Source organism: Bos javanicus, chromosome 29 (genome assembly GCF_032452875.1).
Source record: "Bos javanicus breed banteng chromosome 29, ARS-OSU_banteng_1.0, whole genome shotgun sequence".
NCBI lineage: Eukaryota > Metazoa > Chordata > Mammalia > Artiodactyla > Bovidae > Bos > Bos javanicus.
Window position 1 is genome coordinate 50371440 of NC_083896.1, and position 19846 is coordinate 50391285.

The 19846-nt window shown below is 60.3% G+C and overlaps 1 protein-coding gene across 1 annotated transcript in view; it reads left to right on the top strand.

Moving 5' to 3' along the window:
* The first annotated feature begins 841 nt into the window (after positions 1-841).
* The window catches only part of MOB2 (MOB kinase activator 2), a 52643-nt gene continuing 33638 nt past the window's right edge, over positions 842-19846 (top strand). The window contains exon 1 of the mRNA XM_061407449.1: positions 842-946. Within this exon, the coding sequence (XP_061263433.1) occupies positions 930-946 (17 nt within the window). The 5' untranslated portion in view covers positions 842-929. The remainder of the gene's footprint in view (positions 947-19846) is intronic.

Here is a 19846-nt window from a genome sequence, read left to right on the forward strand (position 1 = left end):
GGACAGCAGGTTTGAGGGGACATCCGGTTGTGAGGGGACATCCGGGGGCGTGTGAGGGGACATCCAGGATGTGAGGGGACATCCGGGGGTGTGAGGGGACATCCGGGGGTGTCAGGGGACAGCAGGTGTGAGGGGACAGCCGGTGTGAGGGGACATCCGGGGTGTGTGAGGGGACAGCAAATGTGAGGAAACAGCCAGTGTGAGGGGACATCCGGGGGTGTCAGGGGACAGTAGGTGTGAGGGGACATCCGGGGTGTGAAGGGACAGCCGGTGTGAGGAGACAGCCGGTGTGAGGCTATCCGGGGTGTGTGAGGGGACAGCTGGGGGTGTGAGGGGACATCCGGGGTGTGAGGGGACAGCCGGTGTGAGGATATCCGGGGTGTGTGAGGGGACAGCTGGGGGTGTGAGGGGACATCCGGGGTGTGAGGGGACAGCCGGTGTGAGGCTATCCAGGGTGTGTGAGGGGACAGCTGGGGGTGTGAGGGGACATCCGGGGTGTGAGGGGACAGCCTGTGTGAGGATATCCGGGGTGTGTGAGGGGACAGCTGGGGGTGTGAGGGGACATCCGGGGTGTGAGGGGACAGCCTGTGTGAGGATATCCGGGGTGTGTGAGGGGACAGCTGGGGGTGTGAGGGGACATCCGGGGTGTGAGGGGACAGCCGGGGGTGTGACGGGACATACGGGGTGGGAGGGGGACATCCCAGGGCGTAAGGGAAAATTCCTGCGCCTGCTCCTGAGGACCCGGCGGGCGGGGACGCAGTAGCAGCCGAGACTACGTTTCCCAGCAGGCGGCGCGCCATGCGTCACTTCCTGCGGCGCCCGCGGCGCGCGTGTGGGAGTGAGTAAGAGAGTGTTTACTTCCGGCCGCCGCCGCCGCGGGCTGAGGGCCGAGCAAGTCGGGCGGCGGGCGCGGCGGGCCCCGCGCAGCCATGGACTGGCTCATGGGGTGAGTCCGGCGACGGGGCGGGCGGGCCGGGCCGCGGGGCGCGCCGCGGGCGGCACCGGTGAAGGACATCCTACCGGGCGGGCGAGGGGCGACCCCGGGTCGGGCCCGGGGCCGGGGCTCCCTGGAGCGGGGTCGGGGCCGGGCGGGGAGCGGGCCCGCTTCCGGCCTGCGGTCGAGCGCTCGCGCCGAACGCCGCGTCCCGGGAGCCGGACCGGGGCCGGCGGCCACACCTCGCCGCTGGTTGTCGGGCGGCGGGGGAGGTCGGACCGGGGCTGCTCGCCGGTCGGCGCGGGGAACTTGCTTCTGCAAGAAATAACATTGATGCCGGCAGAGGACAGTTCTTTTAAAAGGAGGGAAAAGGAGCAAAACAAGCCAACTCTGCCAGCGTCCGCCGGGCGAGGTCGGCGGGCAGGGTGCGCTCGGCGCTTCCGCGGGCGGCCGCCGCAGGGCGGGGTAGGAAGGAAGCATCAGCACCGGGCCCGGGCCGGGCTCTCCCTCCCTCGGCGTGTGTTGGGCTTGCTGGAGGTTAGATCAACGTGCGGAACGTCACGTCGTCCTGCACAAGTTATTCTACCTGTTTCGGTCCTTTTTTCTTCTTTTCTTTCTTTCTTTCTTTTTTTTTTTTTTTTACTTTTTGAGGATGAAGAAGGGCAGGCACTTCTCACCCAGTTGGGCGGTCCTTCGCCAGCCTGGCTCTAACATGCACAGCGCTCCTCTGGAGTCAGGGTAGTTACTCTAGGGCCTTGGGGTGGGAGTGAGGGAGCGCTTGCCGTGTTGTTGACCGGGGTGGGTGGAAGGCTTGTCTGGACACCGAAGTCCTGGAAGGGAGGCGAAAGGTCCCATGTACGTTTCATGTCAGTGTCTTATCAAGCTGTTGCTGGCGTAGACGGAGTGGAGGGTGCTGGCAGGATAGTCAGCATGAGATGAATGAGACCCTTCCCTGCTGGCAGGTCGGCTGCAGTCTAGTGAAGGGGGAGACCAGACAGCGTGAGGGAGGAATCAGAAGGCCAAAGACAGGTGCTGAGTGTGTCGGGGAGGACCTGGAGCTAGAGCGCAGGGGCCGGGACAGCACGGCGCTGTGGGGCAAGGCAGCTCACCTCGTTCCTTGCAGAGGCAGGACTCCAATCCCAGCCTTGCTGCTCAAGAGCTTTGTGACTCTAGGTGGTCACTTCTTCTCCAGACCTGCTTTTAAAAAGTCATCTGTAAAGTGGGAGCCGTGGTCCTTGTCACTTGGCACTGTGGAAGGGTACGCTGAGGTAACAGCAAAACGTGAAGCACAGTGCCCGGCCTTGGTGGGTGTAAGAGGAGGTGTTCGTAGGAGGCCTTCGTAGCTCACGGGCACCAAGCCTGGAGGGTAGGCAGCTGTGTTCATTCTGAATGGTGGGTGCTTGCTTCTGCCTTTATCAGGAGAGATGGTGTCTGAGCCCCCTGGCCTCCTGCTCGTTGGTTTCAGAGGAGCAGACTGCTGATTGGCTGAGTTGAATTCGCAGGCCTCCGTATCAGAGGGACCAGCCTGATGAGCGGGGTTGCCGAGGAGGCAGCTGATCATATTCTGTCTGTGTGATCATTCTGTGCTCGTGTCTGTAGGAAGCAGGTACTCTCTCTCTGGAAACTGACCAGCAGTCTGTTTTTCCTAACTGCCTAAGGTCTGTGCTTTATGGACTTTATTGTTATCATTGTGAACAACCAGAAATTTACTACAGCTCTTCTTGAGGCTCTTGTCAAGACTGAGCACCCAGGTGGTCATCTGGGCAAGGTCAGCAGAGCACTGATTTCCTCGTGCTTGCTGGCCGGTGCCCGTGTTGGAGGAAGACAGTTTTAAAAGGGATTGGCTTGGAGTTGCTGCCTCTGTGGTCTCTGCGGAGGGAAGGAGCCCTCACTGCTGCCTGGCTATAAAGTGGGCAGTTCTAAAGTGACTTGAGCTCTCAAGAGAGAGGTTAGGATGGAGTTTGCTTTTCTGTGTGTGTGTGTCTTTTTAAACTTGCTGGACTGCATGTCAGATTTGGTGAATCATGAATTCTTTCACGTCTCCTTAACTATGAACCCCCTGCTCCTTAAAAAGAAGGCGGAATGATCTCAGTCGTCAGGTTCTGATCTTGAGAACATGTTTCCAGGGTGAGTGTTCTGGGACACCAGAGCTGGGAGGGCCGGGGTGTCCCCTTGTCCATCCCACGAGTTTATCGAGCATCTGCTGTGACGTAGGAGGCTGCCAAGGCCCAGACTTCACAGCCATGGGGGATGTGAGTGGTGCAGACCCCGGTGTCTCCCACCCTGGCCCACCTGCTGCTCCACCCAGTGCCTCTCTGAGGAGGGCTGGCCAGAGGCAGGTGAGGGGCCTGGCTCCTGCCGACGCCCTTTACGTGCTCAGTGCTGGGACTGCCATTGGCCAGGTTGCAGCCTGGAAGAATCGAGGAAGTGTGTGTGTGTTTTACTATTTCTTGATATTTTTGTTAATTCACACCATTCGCTGTCAACCAGGTTGTTTGGAATAGAGTTTTCATGTTTTTCATGTTTTTTGTTCTTTTCAAAAGAAGGATTTTCTTTGCCTTCATTCATCTTGAGTGACAAAGTATGGCCGCATGTGGAGTGGCGAATGGGGCGCCCTCCTCCTGTTGTGCTCGCCGTCCTGACCACAGCAGCGGCCGACAGACGGCTCTGTGAGCTCGCGTCCTCCCTGCCACTGTAGGGTCTTGCTGAGTGACGCTGGCAGCCTTATCTTCAGCTCTCCCTGCCGTGGCTGAGGAAAGCGAGGCCTGCAGGAAACCTGCTTGGGGAGCTGGAAGTGAAGCCAGCATGTTACGACTTGCTGCTGGGCTTTGCTGGGCTCACTTGCAGGAGAGCTTTGTGCCAGGCAGCTCACATCCTCCGTCTTCCTGTGCGTTTCCTCTGCTTGGCGTTGAGCCGGCCATTGAAGTCGGTGCGTGGTAGCTTTGTCCCTCGCCTTTTACAAAAGTAATTTTTAGCTTGAAAGGGGCCATGACTTCTTGTGTGGTCACGTCTCTGGTCCTTGGCTCTGTCCTTTCTGAACAGCGGCTGACAGGCTGGTACCCTCCTCGCCTAGAGTGGAAGCTGCGTGAGCTGGGCCAGCGAGGGACCCACCCGACAGAGTGTGGTGGTTGGGGCGCCTTCACTGGCAGTGGCAGGCATTTGGGAGTGGTCGATAGCAGCGCGGTTTATGTTTTACCCGACAGAGCCACTCCAGAAGCTTCCCAGCAGCATCTGGGAATGCAGGAGAGGAAATGCACTCCCTTCGCTTCTGCCTGGTGGGGCCCACAGGGTGAAGTTTGCAGGGACCTGCCCACCAGGGCGGGGCCGTGCACCCCGCCAGCCCCTGACTGGGGCGGCTCCCAGCCTTGATGTTGGTGCCTCCTGTTCTTCCCTGGAGGCAGGGGAGGCAGGAGAGGTGCAGGGTAGGGCTTCCTGGCTCTCCTGCTGAAGAGAGCGGCTCCTGGGCTGGTCACTTACTCCAGAGGGCGATGGGCTTGGCGCTTTGGGGCTGTGCCTAGGGTTTGCTGTGCAGACGGGGCCTCTCGGGCCCAGTGGCTCTGCCCGCAGGCCTCCTGTGCTCGAGTGAAGGGGACCCAAGCCTGTGGTTGCCACCCCTGTGGGTGTCTGAACTTGGTGTTGATGACTATCCCTTGGCAGTTTGCCTCTGGGGAGGATGTCGCGGTGGCTGGCTGTCAAATCCAATCATGAGAACACCCAGGCTGAACTTGAACAGCTTCATGGAGGTGTAATTTACATACCATAAAGTTTACTTGCATTGGGTGTACAATTAAGTAATTTTGAGTAAAATTACAGAGTAGCGTGACCATCACCACAGTTTAGTTTGAGAACACTGTGTTCACCCCGAAGGAAGCCTGGTGCTCGGTGGCTCCCTGTTCCCACCCCAGCCCCGGGCGATGACTGCTGTAGGGTCCACGTCTGCACATCTGCCCGCTGGGCGGCTTTTGCAGAGGGGACGGAGGCACAGCACGTGCTCGTCTGTGAGCTGCTCGCGCAGCCCTGCCGTGGACGTCCTCCGTGCTGTTGCTGGTCTCGGCTGTCCCTCTGTTGCCGAGTGGTAATCCGTGGTGTGGAGACTCGTGTGTATCGCCTCTTCATGGACACCTGGCTCTTCCTGCTTTCCGCTGGTCCTGAGAGACGTTGCTGTGACCCAGCCTCTTTCAGCCAGCCCTGCGCCGGACGCTTCCCACCGGGAGACCTCCAGGCCCTGCTGTGTTCACCATCTGGCATGGGCCAGGCCCTGAGCCCAGGATAAGATGGAGAAGAGAGTCTGTACTGTGTCAGGCTGGTGCTGGGGGCGCCGAGGGCCAGGCAGGTGGCTTGGGAGGGTGCATAGGAGCTTTCCAAGTAGGAGAGAGGGAAGGTCATGTTCCTGGGAGGAGGAATGGCCCGTGCAAAGGCACCGGGGCAGGAGTAGCAGTCGGGCGTGCGGCGGGTGGGCCTGGGCGGGTGTACCAATCCCTTCAAGGGGAGCCTCGGTCATGTGGAGTGTGCTCTCTCTTTTTGAAAAATTATTTACTTTTGACTGCACTGGGTCTCTGTTGCTGCACATGGGCTTTCTCTCATTGCACGCGGGGGCTTAGTTGCCCTGCGGCCTGTGGGATCTTACCTGACCAGGGATTGAACCCATGTTCCCTGCATTGGCAGGTGGAGTCTCAACCGCTGGACCACCAGGGAGGTCCATGCGGGGCCCTCTTGGAATGAGCCCCGTGTGTCTGCACACTTGGTGGTGACACGTCATTTCTCACTTGTCCTCCTGCTTGGAGGGTCTGCAGGGAACCCTTGCACTAAGCGTCCCCAGGGCTGTGCCGCTGGTGAGAGACTGGCGGACGGGAACCCAGCAGAGCCACAGGGAGCCCGGTGGGTGCTGAGCAGGGCCCGCCTTCCACCTGGCAGATGCTCCTGGGGCAGCCGCAGCACCCCGTCCCAGCTGTTGGCCTTGCTTCTCACCCCTGCCCCGGTGTCACTGCCCTCTGGGCTCACTGAGGCCTCCTCTCAGGACGCTGGAAAGCTGGGCTCACCGAGCCTCGTCTCGGAATGCTGGAAAGTGGGGCTCACTGAGCCTCGTCTCAGGACGCTGGAAAGCGGGGCTCACTGAGGCCTCCTCTCAGGATGCTGGAAAGCGGGGCTCATCGAGCCGTCTCAGGACGCTGGAAAGCTGGGCTCACCGAGCCTCGTCTCAGGACGCTGGAAAGCGGGGCTCACTGAGCCTCGTCTCAGGATGCTGGAAAGCTGGGCGGCACCAGGGCGCTGGCTGCCGGACTCGTCCAGTGCTCATGCTGGCCTGGGAGGCGCCTGCTCTGGCGGGTGCTGGCAGCCACCTCTGCGGATGCCTCTGTTGACGATCCGCCTGCACCAGCCTTTCCACGCTGCCCTTGCTGTACCCAGGCCCACCTGGTTTTGTCGGGGAGGGGTTTGTGGGATCCGAGAGGGAGGCCAGGCCTGGGCGCAGTGCGCTCGGCAGGGCACCCTCTGCACCTGTGTGGAGCGCGTCGGCCCCGCGAGCTGGTCTCGGCGCCCGATGGTGACTTCTGCACGCATCCCCACGTCTGTTCCCAGCTGACTTGGCTAGAGGGCCTGCGCTTCTTTGTCTTCCTCCAGTTTGTTTTTCTTTCTGCCCAGCATTTCTCCCGGCCCGGGGCACCCCAGGCCGTATGCAGGGCTCTGCCCTGGAGTGGAGCCTGGGGATGGGGCTAGAAACAGCTGGAACCGGAGGGTAGACTGTGGACACTTCAGATGAGGAGGGGCTGGGCTGTGTGGCTTTCCTTGCCTGGAGCCACATGCCTTTGGGCCGCGGCCACGTTCTCTTGGTTTTCTTCTCTGAAGAAGTCTCCTTGCTGGTGGGAAGCGTGGCTGTGCGTGCTCGCCTGCAGTGGCTGAGCCTGATGTCCCCCTGCTGCTGCTGGCGGGCTCCCCCAGAGGGTGGGTGCAATGCTGGGAAGTGGGGCGGGGTCCAATGAGGGGTTACACAAGAGCTGTTTAGTGGGGACTCTGAGGGGTCTTTGAGAAGTTGCTGTTTGAGCTAAGAGCTGGGGGATATGAATGGGGCTCAGGGCCCGGATGGTTGGGGGTTTGAATCCCCACTGCAGCGTCACAAGATGTCCTGTCTCACTTTCGAGAGCCTGTTTCATCCTCTGTGAAAGGGGCGGAGGATGCACAGTAACCTTCCCAGCGGGTGGTGGGAGGGTGCTCTGCGTCCACGTGGAGAAGGCCCCAGGTGCCCTCGGCGGTGCCTGTGTGCAGAGTGCGGGGGAGGGCTCTGCACACCAGGCCCCCAGCCCCCTGCCAGTGTCACCGCTTCCCGCCCTGCCGTGCTGCTGTGGCAAGCAGCCACCCTGGTCCTGGGCACGCGGCCCCTTCTGCAGCAGGCCTGGCTCTCGGGGTGACTCAGGAGGGAGCGAGGGTCCAGGGGCTCTGTGTTCTGCAGGTGCCTCATCCCAGCCCCTGCCGACCGCGCCCTCCATCTGTGACCCTCCGCTCGCTGCCCCTACCAGCACCCAGTGCCGCTCTGACGCTGTCCGCTCTCCTGCCCCCCAGGTGCTGCGGGAGCTGCCCGGCTGCTCCTTGGGCCTCCTCTCCCCCCGGGTGGCAGTGCCGGGTATGGAAGGTGAAGTTCTGCGGCGGCGTGTCCTCAGGTCCGCGCCTTCCGCACTGAGAGCCCTCCTGGGTCACCCCAGGGGCGCGTGCTGGGGCTGCGGGGCCGCCTGCAGGGCTTTCTGCTGGCTCTGTCCTCCCAGCAGCCACTCGGGTCCCAGGCTTAGCTCCCCCGTCTGTGTGGTCCAGCTCGTGGTCATGACTGGCCCCGGTGGTCCATCCCCCAAGTTCCTGGGGGCGTCTCAGAGGGAGGGCAGAGGAAGTGGTTATCACCTGTCCCGACTGCCTGTTAGTGAAAGTGAAAGTATTAGTTGCTCAGTTGTGTCCAGCTCTTTGCAACCCCATGGTCTGCCCATCGAATTCCGCGGGCAAGGTTCGGGAGTGGATAACCATTCCCTTCTCCCAGGAATCTTCCTGAAGGAATAGCAGCCCACTCCAGTGTTCATGCCTGGAGGATCTCATGGACAGAGGAGCCTGTCAGGCTACCATCCATGGGGTTGCAAAGGGTCAGACATGACTGAAGCAACTTAGCACGGCCATTCCCTTCTCCCAGGGATCTTCCTGACTCAGGGATCGAAGCCGGGTCTCCTGCACTGCAGCAGATTCTTTACCGCTGAGCCACCAGGGAAGCCCTCAAGATACTGTAACGGGTTGCCATTTCCTACTCCAGGGGATCTTCCCCATCCAGGGATCCCACCCGTGCACTGCAGGTGGGTTACCACTGAGCCACCTGGGAAGCCGTTTAGTGAGGTGCTTCCAAAACAAACAGGCCTCTGGGCAGTGGCCGTTTTCATTCCGGGGCGGGGGGTGCCTCTCCCTTCCTGCCAGCCTGTGGGTTGACGGGTGCAACCCCAGCGCAGAGCCTCTTCCTGTAGGGGCGCCTCTGCTGGACGTCTCCCAGCTGGGGCTGCAGGGGAGGGTCCTCCCCGCTTCTCCAGCTGAGTGTGGCCTTGTCTGTCCCCACTTCTGGGCTGACTCGGTGGTGTCACCCGGAGGTCTTCCATGTGGCCATGGAACGGACCCCCTCTGGGAGGAAGGTGTCTGAAGGCGTGGGGCACACACCCCTCCCGGCCCCCGCTGCCTTGGTTGGTGGGTGTGCACGCTGGGCTCGGCAGCCACGCCTCGGAGTGGAAGAAAAATGTGGAAACCGGAGAGGGGCTTCCGAGTTGCCGGCCTGCTCCCTCTGGACGGGGCTTGCCGGGTCTCCAGAGCCCTGATCCACGCCAGCTCCAAGACCTTCATGCTTTTTGTGGCTTGGGTGAGCTCACCTCGTCAGGCCCTAACAGCTGCCAGGGGCTGGGAGTGGAGGGCAGGGAGCTGGGTGGGGGACCTGGTCTGTGGCCTTTACTGTGCTTCAGTCGCTAAGTCGTGTCTGACTTTTGGTGACCCTGTGACTCCAGTACACCAGGCTTTCATCTCCTTGACTGTCTTCCCGAGTTTGCTTAAACTCATGTCCTTTGAGTCAGTCAACCATCTCATCCTCTGTGTCCCCCCTCTCTTCCTGCCCTCAGTCTTTCCAGCATCAGAATCTTTTCCATTGAGTTGGCTCTTCACATCAGGTGGCCAAAGGACTGAAGCTTCAGCTTCAGCATCAGTCCTTCCAGTAAACATTGAGGGTGGACTTCCTTTAGGATTGACTGCTTTAATCTTGCTGTCCAGGGGACTCTCGAGAGTCTTCTCCAACACCACAGTTGAAAGCATCAGTCCTTCAGCACTCAGCCTTCCCTGTGGTCCAGCTCTCACATCCGTACACGGCTCGTGGAGAAGCCACAGCTTTGACTGCACGGTCAGCACCGTGGTGTCCCTGCTCTTCAGCACTGTCTAGGTTTGTCTGCCGGAGAAGGCGATGGCACCCCACTCCAGTACTCCTGCCTGGAAAATCCCATGGACGGAGGAGCCTGGTAGGCTGCAATCCGTGGGGTCGCTAGGAGTCGGACACGACTGAGCGACTTCGCTTTCACTTTTCACTTTCATGCACTGGAGGAGGAAATGGCAACCCACTCCAGTGTTCTTGCCTGGAGAGTCCTAGGGACGGCGGAGCCTGGTGGCTGCCGTCTATGGGGTCGCACAGAGTCGGACACGACTGAAGCGACTTAGCATAGCACAGGTTTGTCCGCACAGCATGACCCTCGTGGAATCCTTCGTTCCCGCTCCCACCCGTAGAAATGGGAGGGAGCCGGTTTCCTTGCTGTGCTGGGTGGAGGCTGTGGTTTCACACAGCCCAGAGGCCCTGGTACAGGGGCGGCCCAGGAGGACTGGAGAGCTTGGCATCCTTCTTGGTCCTCACGTGCCAGGTGCTGGTTAGGACCAGACGGCTCTCTTGGGGGCATTGTCAGCCCTCTGGAAACGGAGCCTCTGAGTCTCTCAGAGAGGGACTTGAGCTGCTGAGTTTCAGCTTCTTTCCTGTGGGGCTAGCACTGACTTGCGCCCGTTTTGGCTCCGCAGGGCCTGGGCCCCGGGTCAGGTGAGGGATCCTCGCGTTGGCCTTGCCGCAGCCCTGGGAGCAGGCTGCCTGCCGGCGGGGTTCAGCCCGGAGCCATCTCACCGTCCAGCTGGGCAGGGCCTGGAGCTGCGCCCCGCTGGGGTGCCGCTGGCTCCCGGTGGGCAGGAGTGCCACTCGGCGCAGGTGGGGAAGGTGCGGGTTGGCCTGCATCGGCCGTGGAGGCGGCAGCGAGACCGTTCCCTGGCTGAGCTGGGCGCGTGGGCCTCTGTGGTCACTCGCGGGCCTGCTCTTCACAGAGCCGTCTGGCTGCTTATGACTGAGGTGAGTCTTTGCTATTATGTTGGACAAAAAATTCCTTCAGTTTTTCAATGCTATAAAGAAAACGCAGGTTTTAATTTTCACCCAGAACTTTACTGAAGCGTTTTGTTCCACCGCCTCCTGCCGTCTTTCAGGTAGTGGAGCAAGATGACCTCCCGATTTCATCTTTGTAAACCTTCTGTATCTTTTTGATACAGAACTGTTGCACCTGCCTTTTCACAGTCTGCCAGGGAATTGAATGTTTTCCATTTGCAGAATTTTTAACGACCAAGTAAAGGGAAATCTGAAGCTGCAGTGTCTGATGGATACAGAAATGAATCGGAACTTCCCAGCCGAGCTATAACAGGTTTTACCTGGTCATCACAGAAACTCGCGGTCCTTCTGGCCAGCCCAGTATTGTACGGGGATCTGATCCCAAGTGTTAGGATGAACAGGACTTATTCTTAAAGAGACAGGGAGGAGCAGAGACAGGAACTGGGAGGTGCTAGCTCCCAGCTAAGAGTGCTGTGTCCCTGGCCCGCCCAACTCTGTGTCTCCCTTGGGCTCAGGCTTTGCTGCCGAGCAGAGGGGGTGCGGCCATGCGGGAGCCCGAGCAGGGACCCCGAGGCGCAGCTGCGTGTGCGTGTGTCCAGGCCGAGGGAGCCGGGGGCCGAGTGTGCATCTGCGGGCTGCAGCCCCAGCAGGGCCTCGGGATGGACCAGAGCTCGTGCCCCTGCCCTCTCCTTCCTGGCTGTGTGTGCACATGCGCACGTGTACACACACACACACACACACACACTCACTCTCTCTCTCTCTCTCTCTCTCTCTCTCTCTCTCTGTCTCTGTGTTGGGGCTGTGCGTGCCATTTAGTTGATTCTGTCGGGAAAGGAATTCCGTTCTCACTGCCCTCACAGTGTGGCTCCCAGTCCAGGCCGCATGTGGTCCCTGGGGCCGTGGGGAAGACGGCTGGGGCAGGGCACACGGAGAGCCTGGGGCACTGTGGTCCTCCAGGTGAGCTTGCGCAGTGCCCGGCCCCTCCTGGGTGTTGGGAGCAAAGGCGGGAGGCGGGGCTGAGCTGTCCCGAGGGAGAGACTGTGGACACCTCGGCCCGCTTCCTGGTCCTCTGTCCTTTGGTCTCTTAGCTTTTGAAGGTGGTGAGAGCAAAGAAGGACTCCACAGAAGAAAGCGCAGGCCATGGCTGCCCCGGGCTGCCCTTCCTCTCCCTCCTGTCTGTTGCTGCCCGGGCGTGGCTGCCCCGGGCTGCCCTTCCTCTCCCTCATCTCGGTTGCTGCCCGGGCGCGGGATGACTCCCTGGGAGGACCACGTCCTCTCAGAGGACCTTCTTGCTGGGGGTGTGGGGCGGTTGGCGTCGTGAACGTCCTCCCTTGTCCGGCCGGCAGCGTGGTGTCCCACGGCACGCAGTGCCAGGGCTGCCCATCTTCCTGAGCATCCCTGGCACGGGGTGTGTGCTGGCGGGGCACGGCTTTTTCCCAGGACAGGGCTCTGTCCCTCCCCCTAGAGGAGGCGTGCCTCTGGTGGCCGGGGGAGCGTGTGGCCTCCCTTGCGGATGCTCTTCTCTCCCAGAGCATAGGAGCCTCACTCCTGCAGCCCAGCAGCAGGCGGGCACCAGAGCAGCTGGCCTCGGGGCGTTGGCCCCATGGGCTCCGGTCCCGGGAGAGGTGCCAGGAGTGGGGCTCGCTCCCACCCCCCGCCCTTGCCGCCCCGTCCGCAGGTCAGGTCAGCTCGGGGTCACTCACGGCTGCTCCCTGGGCCCTGGCGCCTGATGGGGAGGCTCCAGCCCCAGCCCTGCAGACCGGTTCTGGCTGGGAGGAGTTTTCTGCTCGGCGCCTGCTGTGTGGCAGGTGTTCTCGTGGCCGCGGTCATGTTCACTAGCTTCATGGACGTGGACGTGCTCACGCCCACCAAGCGCTGAGAGTGCCGGGGCACGCGGCGGAGGTCCTGTGGGTCCTGCCTGTCATCACAGGCTGTCCCCGCCCTCCCTGCCCGGCCTGCTCCCGCCTCCTGGAAGCAGGACGTCGGCTGGGTCCGTGTGGCCGCGTGCAGTGGTCCGGGTCTCGGGGTGCTGTCTGCAGAGTGCCCCCACGTGGCTCTGTGCTGTTGTGACGGAGACCCAGGCGCTTCTCTGGACGTGGGCCTGCAGCAGGGGTTGAAAATGCTTTGTGATGAAACCCTTGTTTTCAAGTACATTCTCTTGTTCCTGCTGGAAGGCCTCCTACCTTTTTGGCTGAAGAAGTGCTGGGCTCAGCTGAGTTCTGTTGAGAGCTCTGGCGTTTATAATCCATACAAAACTAAGCGTGTCCTCTTGTTGTGACCTTGCTGGCTTTCGTGCACTTCCTTCCAGGCCCACCGCTTGTAGCTGGGCGTAATGTGCGATTGTCGGCCCCACCAGGCAGGAAGGCCCCTGAGCCCTAGCTTGTGCGCGGCCGTGGAGATGTTGGGGTGCTGTGTATCATTTCTTCTCGTGTGTTGCCTCCTCACTGGATGTGTGGGTGTAGGTGGGAGCATTGGTGGTTTGCGGGCCCTGAGTCTGAACTGTCGCCAGGAAGACAGCGGGCCCCGGTTCACAGCACACGGCACTCTCTTGTGAGGTGGCGCCGTGTAAGGGCGCAGCCCGCCGCCTGCTGTGGAGCCCGTGGAGCTCACGTCCGCTCACGCTCCACCCCAGGCCCTGCCCGGCCATCAGGCTGGGGCCTGCCGGGCCCACGTGACCGTCCACATGGTTGAGGGCAGGGGCGTGCACAGGCCAGCCCAGGGCCCCCCGCACCCTCCTCGGTTCCTGCTTGGGGGCTGAGGCAGGTCCAGCTGCCCTCCCAGCTGGAGCCCCCGTGCAGTGCAGACATGCTCATGGGACCCGCGTGGACTCTTTCAGGATGGAGCAGCAGGGGCCTGATGGGGTCTGCCATCAGTCTGCTCCTGTGTGCGGGTCTGCCCCACTCCTGTCAGCACAGCCAGGACCCGTGGGCACAGGGCTGACCGGGGCCAGCGTGGCCGGCCCTGCACGTGGTGGTCAGAGGCCCTCTCTCTGCCGCCAGCCGGGTGGCCGCAGCTGCTCTCTTGGGGGTCTCCAGGCCTTAGTCTGGCCCCGCCGCCTCCCCCTGGGGGCTGTGGCTCCTCGTGGGCAGGGGGCCACGTCCTGGCATCTGTTCCTGTTGTGCCCGCAGTGCTGGCTGTGTTGTAGGAGCAGGCTCTGCTGTGAGGGCCATGGTGACGCATCTCCACAGTGCCCTTGCCCCGCGCCTGCCCAGCAGGGAGGGGAGAGCAGGGCTGGGTGCGCAGCTGTGTTTGCCCAGCGTCCGTGGGCCCTATGGTGTCAGCGCACAGCAGGACATTGGGCCTGCGGGCGTCCCCAGCTTTCTGCTGATTGGCTGTAATCAGGGTCACAGGGTCCTCCCGTAGCACAGCAGATGGGAGAGCAGCGGTGATCACCAGGCCCCTCCCATCCACCGGGAGCTGAGCGACCTGCTGGGAGCAGCTCACAGGTAGCACTGCAGTTTTCCACCTCGTGTATTTTTCTCAGAAGTCTGGGTCACTTGGTTTCTAATGAAAACAATAAAATATCCCCTCAAATGAGGTTTGGAGGGGTCTGGGCTAGAGACTGCACCCTGGCCTTTGTGAGCCTGTGCTGGAGCAGGCGGGTCCTGACTGCTTGCACGGCCCACGGCCCTGCCCGCGGGACCTGACCCAGGAATCACTTGTGGGCGGTGTGACCACACCAGGGTCACGACTTCCCTAGGCTCCCTCTGGGTGGGCCCACGGTTCCCTGGGCTGACCCAGCTCCAGGGCCTCAGGCCCTCCTAGACCCAGGCACCCATGGGTGGGATTGGGGAGCTTATGTCTTTTATCTTTGGTTCGCATCTTCCGCAAACCAGCAGAGTACTGACCGTGTCGTACTCCTGCCCAGAAGACCCTCTGGACGCCCTTGTCTGAGGGATGGAGTCCTCATTTCCCTCCATCCCCACCCGCACCCGTGGGTGCCCCTTGCTCTGAGCCTCTGATGCCAAAAGCCCTGCCTGGGCTCCTTGGCTTGGAGAACCTCCCGCCTGCCCGCCCGGCTCCTGTGTGGCTTTCTGGTCACGGTGCTTAGAATATTTGACCACCAGCTTCAGGGCCCAGACGCAAATGAGGGCAAGGGTTGAGCTTCCCAGCCATCTTCTTAAAGGTGCTTGCCCTATCCGTTAGAGAAACGAAGGGGGCTTGCCTGGCAGTCCAGTGGCTGGACTCGGCTTCCACTGAAGGGGCCAGGCCCTGGTTGAGGAACCGGAGACCCTGCATGCTACTTGGTGTGGCCAGAAAAAAAAATTAAGAAAATGATCCCATTTCCAATAACATTGAAAAGAATAAAATATTTATGATAAACTAAGGAGATGAAAAATTTGTATGTTGAAAACTATAAGACGTCAATTAAATAAATTGAAGGCATAAAAGATATTCTGTGTTCATGGATTAGAAGAATTAATGTGGTTAAAATGTCTACACTCTCTAAAGCAACCTAGAGATTCAGTGTAATCACTATCCAAATTCCAATGGCATTTTTCACAAAAATATAAAAAATGATTGTAGAATTTGTATGGAAACACAGAAGACCCCAAAGCAACTGTGAAAAAGAACAAAGTTGGCGGCATCACATGCAATGATTTGAAACCACATTATAAAACAGCAGTGATCAGAACAGTGTAGTGCTGGTAAAAACAGCCGTGATCAACTGAACAGAATCGTAGCCCGGGGCGGGGGCGGGGGAACAGCCGTGTGTGTGTGTGTGTGTGTGTGTGTGTGTGGTCAGTTACTTTACAGCAAAGGAGCCAAGAATGTACAACGGGCAGAGGATGGTCTCTCTAACAAATGTTACCGAGAAAACGGCATGCACATGCAAAAGAGTGAAACTGGACCACTGTCTTTTGCCACATACAAAAATGAACTTAAAGTGGATTAAATATTTGAACCTAACACGTGAAACCTTAAAACTTGCAGAAGAAAACATAGGCAGTATGTTGACATTGCTCTTGGTGATGATTGTTTTTTGCATTTGACACCAGAAGGAAAGGCAGCAAAAGCAAAAATCAGTGGGGTGACATTAACTCAGAGCCTGCGCACAACGGAGGCTGCCAGCAGAGGGAGAGAAGGGCAGCAAATAGCCCATCCGACACGGGCTTCAGATCCAAAACACACCGTGCGCTAAGGTGCACAAGAGACCTAAACAGATGTTTCCCAGAGGAAATACACAGATGGCCAACAGGCACATGAAGAGATGCTCAATACCACTAATCATCGGGAAAACACACGTCAAAACCACACTGAGCTATCACCTCACCCGTCAGAATGGTTGTTGTGAAAAAGACGAGAGGTCTCAAGAGTTGGTGCAGACGTGGAGAAGAGGAAGGCTTTGTGCAGGGTTGGTGGGAATGTCAGCTGGCACAGCCACCATGGGAAACAGTGTGGAGGGTCCTCTGGAAACTGGAAATGGAGCTATTGCCTGATGCAGCAGCCCGCTTTTAGGAGTATATCTGAAGGAAATCGTATTCTTGAAGAGAGTTCTCTACGTCCGTGTAGACGTCTCTGCATCCGCTGCAGCGCTAGTTGCAGTTGCCAAGATACAGAAGTGTCTTCAGTGTCGATTGGTGGGCGAACGGATGGGGAAAACGCGGCCTGCACGTGTGGGCACAGAGACCCCTAGGGAGGGGAAAGGCCAGCCGCCTGGGGAGGTGTGGTGCACGCGGCCCCGGCAGAAGGCACATCCAGACCCCATCAGAGAACAGAGGAACGGGCAGGGAGGATGCGCCCCAGGCCCCTGGGGAGAGCCTGGCCACGCTGCTCGTGGCTGTAGTCGAGGGGCCGTCCACGACGCAAGACCGCGCATCTCTGCTGGCCTCCTGTAAGTGGACAGGCACACGTACGGAAATACCCTCAGGGTGGAGGTGAACACCCTTTACCCTTAGCATGCACGTGTGTAGGCTCCAGCCTTCCCAGGATGTGGGCCGAAGCCCTGTTCAGGTGGAGGCGCAGGGCAGTGTGGACGAAACAGGAGAGGCTGCGGGAGCAGCTAGGCTGCGGCTCCAGGGCCAGAAGCAGAGAGGCTGGGGAACGGGCGACAGGGATGTGGAGGGCACTCAGTCGTGTCCGACTCTCTGAGGCCCCTTCTCCAGGGGGTCTTCCCAACACAGGGATGGAACCCAGGGCTCCTGCATTGTGGGCAGATTCTTTACCAGCTGAGCCACCAGTGAAGCCCAAGAATACCGGAGTGGGTAGCCTATCCCTTTTTCAACAAGATGGGTCGCCATATAGACATCAGCTGCGTGAGCGACTCAGCCTGTTTCTTACTGAAGGATTTTGAAAGCAGCCTCTGTTGATGAAAATCAGTGAGATCCTTCTTTTTGTCTCTGCTGGTTCTGAGTGTTTGGGTTGAAGCTGTTCATAGGAGAGGCCACCCCCGCGCTCCTGTCTGCAGCCCTGCCTCCGCTCTGGGTCACCAGCTGGTGCTGTTAGAGCCCCTTGATCTGATTGTGAGGCCAGGGGGCCAGTGTCCACTGGGGTTTCTGGGCAGGCTTTGCTCCAGCACGCTTCCTGTCCCAGCAGACCTCACATGACCCCCTGGCAACCCTCCCAGTAGAGACCTGACGTGTGTCCTGGGGGGGCCCGGCTGTCCCCACAGCGCCCCCCTCACAGATTCCCAGAACCTGCTGGACCCAGTGTAGTTCCTCCTTCCATCCCGTTCAGTGTCTCGTTCTTCCCTGCTTCTCCACTGGGTGGCCAGCAATGCCCAGAAAGGCCCCGCCTGCGTCGCCGTCCTGTGCTCCTGCAGCGTCGGGTCCCTCCAGCCGTCCCTCTGGAGGCAGGCAGGGAGGGCTCACGTCTGTGTGTCGGTCTCTGGGTCTGGCCTGGGGAGGTGCCCACTGCAGCCTGCACCCCGCCCCCCTCTGCCATCCCCGGCCTTACGCTGGCATCCCCACACAGCAGCCTGCCCTCGACCAGGGCCTCTGCTGAGACAGGTCTGCCTGGCCCTCTGCCTTGGAGGGGAGCCGAGGCTGCCCCTTTGGTGGGTCCCTACCGTGCCCTGCAGAGCTTCCTGTGAGCCGCAGGGGTCTGAGGTGTGACAGCAGCCCCTCTGTGATGGGAACGGAGCGAGTGCTGGGCTCCAGGGCAGCTCAGGACGTGGCAGCTTGCTGCCTCCCCCGGCTCAGCCGCCCTGGGTGACCAGGGACCTGGGGAGAGGGAAGCACACCCTCGGCTTCCTGAGAGCCAACAGACAGGTGAGCGAGGCCCCGCCGGGCCGCTGCGCGCCGCCTCTCGTTCCGGGTGTTCTCTGGCCCCCAGGGGAGTGTCCTCCTGGGCCGTGGTGGCCAGGCCTGTCCTCCGTGCTCAGAGGAGCTGGCGAGAGGCGGTGCCGGTCTCCCGCAGCGGCCACACGCAGGATGAGAGCGAGATCTGCAAAGCCTGACGTGGCCTCTCTGAGTGCTGGCCTGAGACCCTCCCTTCTGGAGCTCACGGTCTCGCCTCCCAGGTCGGGCTTGGGCACACACTTCTGGGCACCGTGTGTCTTGTTCCCTCCTCACAGGGCGAGGGGGAGAGAGCAGGTGTGAGCCTTTGCCTTTCTAGGCTGTGGACACAGTGACGAAGGCCACAGGCTGGCCTTGGGCGGCCTGGAGCACAGGGGCTCTGGCCGTGACGCCTCTGAAGAGACACTGTCCTGTCAGCCCTTTGGTTTCTCTGCATCAATATACGCAAGTCTGGATAAATGCTTGACTCCTTGCCTCTGCTTACCAGCTCTCAGAATTAAGTGTTGATTCTGTAACGCCTTCTCCAAGTAACCAAGGTTTAAGGTATATATTTTACTAGGAACTGACGGATTGAAACAGTCTCAGCCTTGGAGTCTACTGCAGCTCTGATCCTCCTTGATGGTCACTCTGCCCCATCCGTGGCCTCTGGGCGCTGATTCAAGCTGGTTCCAAGCCTTGTGACAGTGACTCTCGGGGCTTCGGAGGGTGACCCTGCTCTCTGCTGTGACAGCGAAGCCCCGGCTGGAGCCCGCCTTTCCTCTGAGGAGCCTGGTTTCTTGTGGTGGGAATGGCTCGTAGAGACCACGTTCCCGGTGCCAGGGGCGCCCACTGCTTTGGGATGGTCGTCGTCTCTGGGACTTCCCAGGGAACAGACAACGCGTGGAAAGACTGAAGGTGCCCTGGAGTCACGCTGGCCCTCCCTATCCCACTGCAGGGCCTGGGGCTTCCACGGGAGACCTGGCCCACTCTGTAGCCGTCCCTCACCATGCTGAGGAGCCAGGGGCTCAGGCGCCTGCTGACCGAGCCCCGTGACTCCCCCTTGTCTGGACAGGGGCCTCTCCTGCCAACAGCGGGGCTGGGGCGGCGGGTGTCCAGGCCCCTCAGTCCTGTCTGAGTTATACGTGACAGTTTTTATTTTCAGGAGTAGATCTTCCTGGCATGCTGTCCTGATACAGAGGCTGTTCTGATTCTTATTTATTTGTTCTCTGTGTTGTCTTTATGTTTTGAAAGAGAGCTCCACTTTAAAAAAAAACACGACGCTTGTTTATCTGTGAGTGTGTCTCAGACTTCGCTGGGTCCTCGCTGCTGTGCGTGGGCCTGCCCTGGCTGTGGCACATGTGGGCCACGCTGGTGGCCGCACGCAGCTTCTCACGCGGTGGCGGCTCCTGGTGCGGAGCACAGGCGGTCGGTGTGCGGCTTCAGGAGTTGCAGCTTGTGGCTCAGTGGCTGTGGCCCCCAGGCTCCAGAGCACAGGCTGAGTAGTTGACAAACGGGCGCAGTCGCCCCTCAGCATCTGAGGTCTTCCTGAGTCGGGAGTCAGCCCTGTGTCTCCTGCATTGGCAGGCGGATCCTTACCCTCTGTGCCACCAGGAAAGTTCTCTGTGTTGTGTTCTAATAACTTGGGATCAGACTCCACCCATCACCTTCATTGGATCTCTTTTTAAATAGTGAGTTTTCTCGTGTGTGTATGTCTGTGTGCCTTGGGTGCCTACACCAGCCTTTTCAGTTCTGCGCTCTAGAGGTCCCGCTTCCGTCATCAGAGGTGACAGAGTCCGGCTGGGTCGGCCTCCCCGTGCAGGCTCCCCCTCGGAAAGGAGCTGTGCGGGTTGGCCCGGGCTGGCCTGTTCACACCCTCAGACCTCACCGTGTCGGGGTCCGCCTGAGCCCAGACGCCTCCATGCTGGGCGCCTTCCATGCTTTCCGGGCACCTGTGTTCGGTGGCAGGCTCCCTGGCATTCACAAAGGCCCTTGCCCTCCCTGCTCTCTCCACACGCCGTGCTGCCCCGTCATGTGCTTTATGCGCCGAGACGTTTCCTGTGGTTGCCCCGCACGTGTTTCAGATCCCTCTTTGAGGACGTCAGCAGGGGCACCGAGCAGCTTCTCTGCCCATGGAGGGAGTCGCTTTGGGGGAACTGGCCCCAGAGCCAGCACAGGTGTCCCCCTGTTGTCCCCTCGTCTCTCAGCTTCCTCTTTCTCCACATGAGCAGCATTTTCGTTTCCCACCTGTCTGCTCTGCCCGGGGCAGCCGTGGTCACAAAGCTCCCTGAC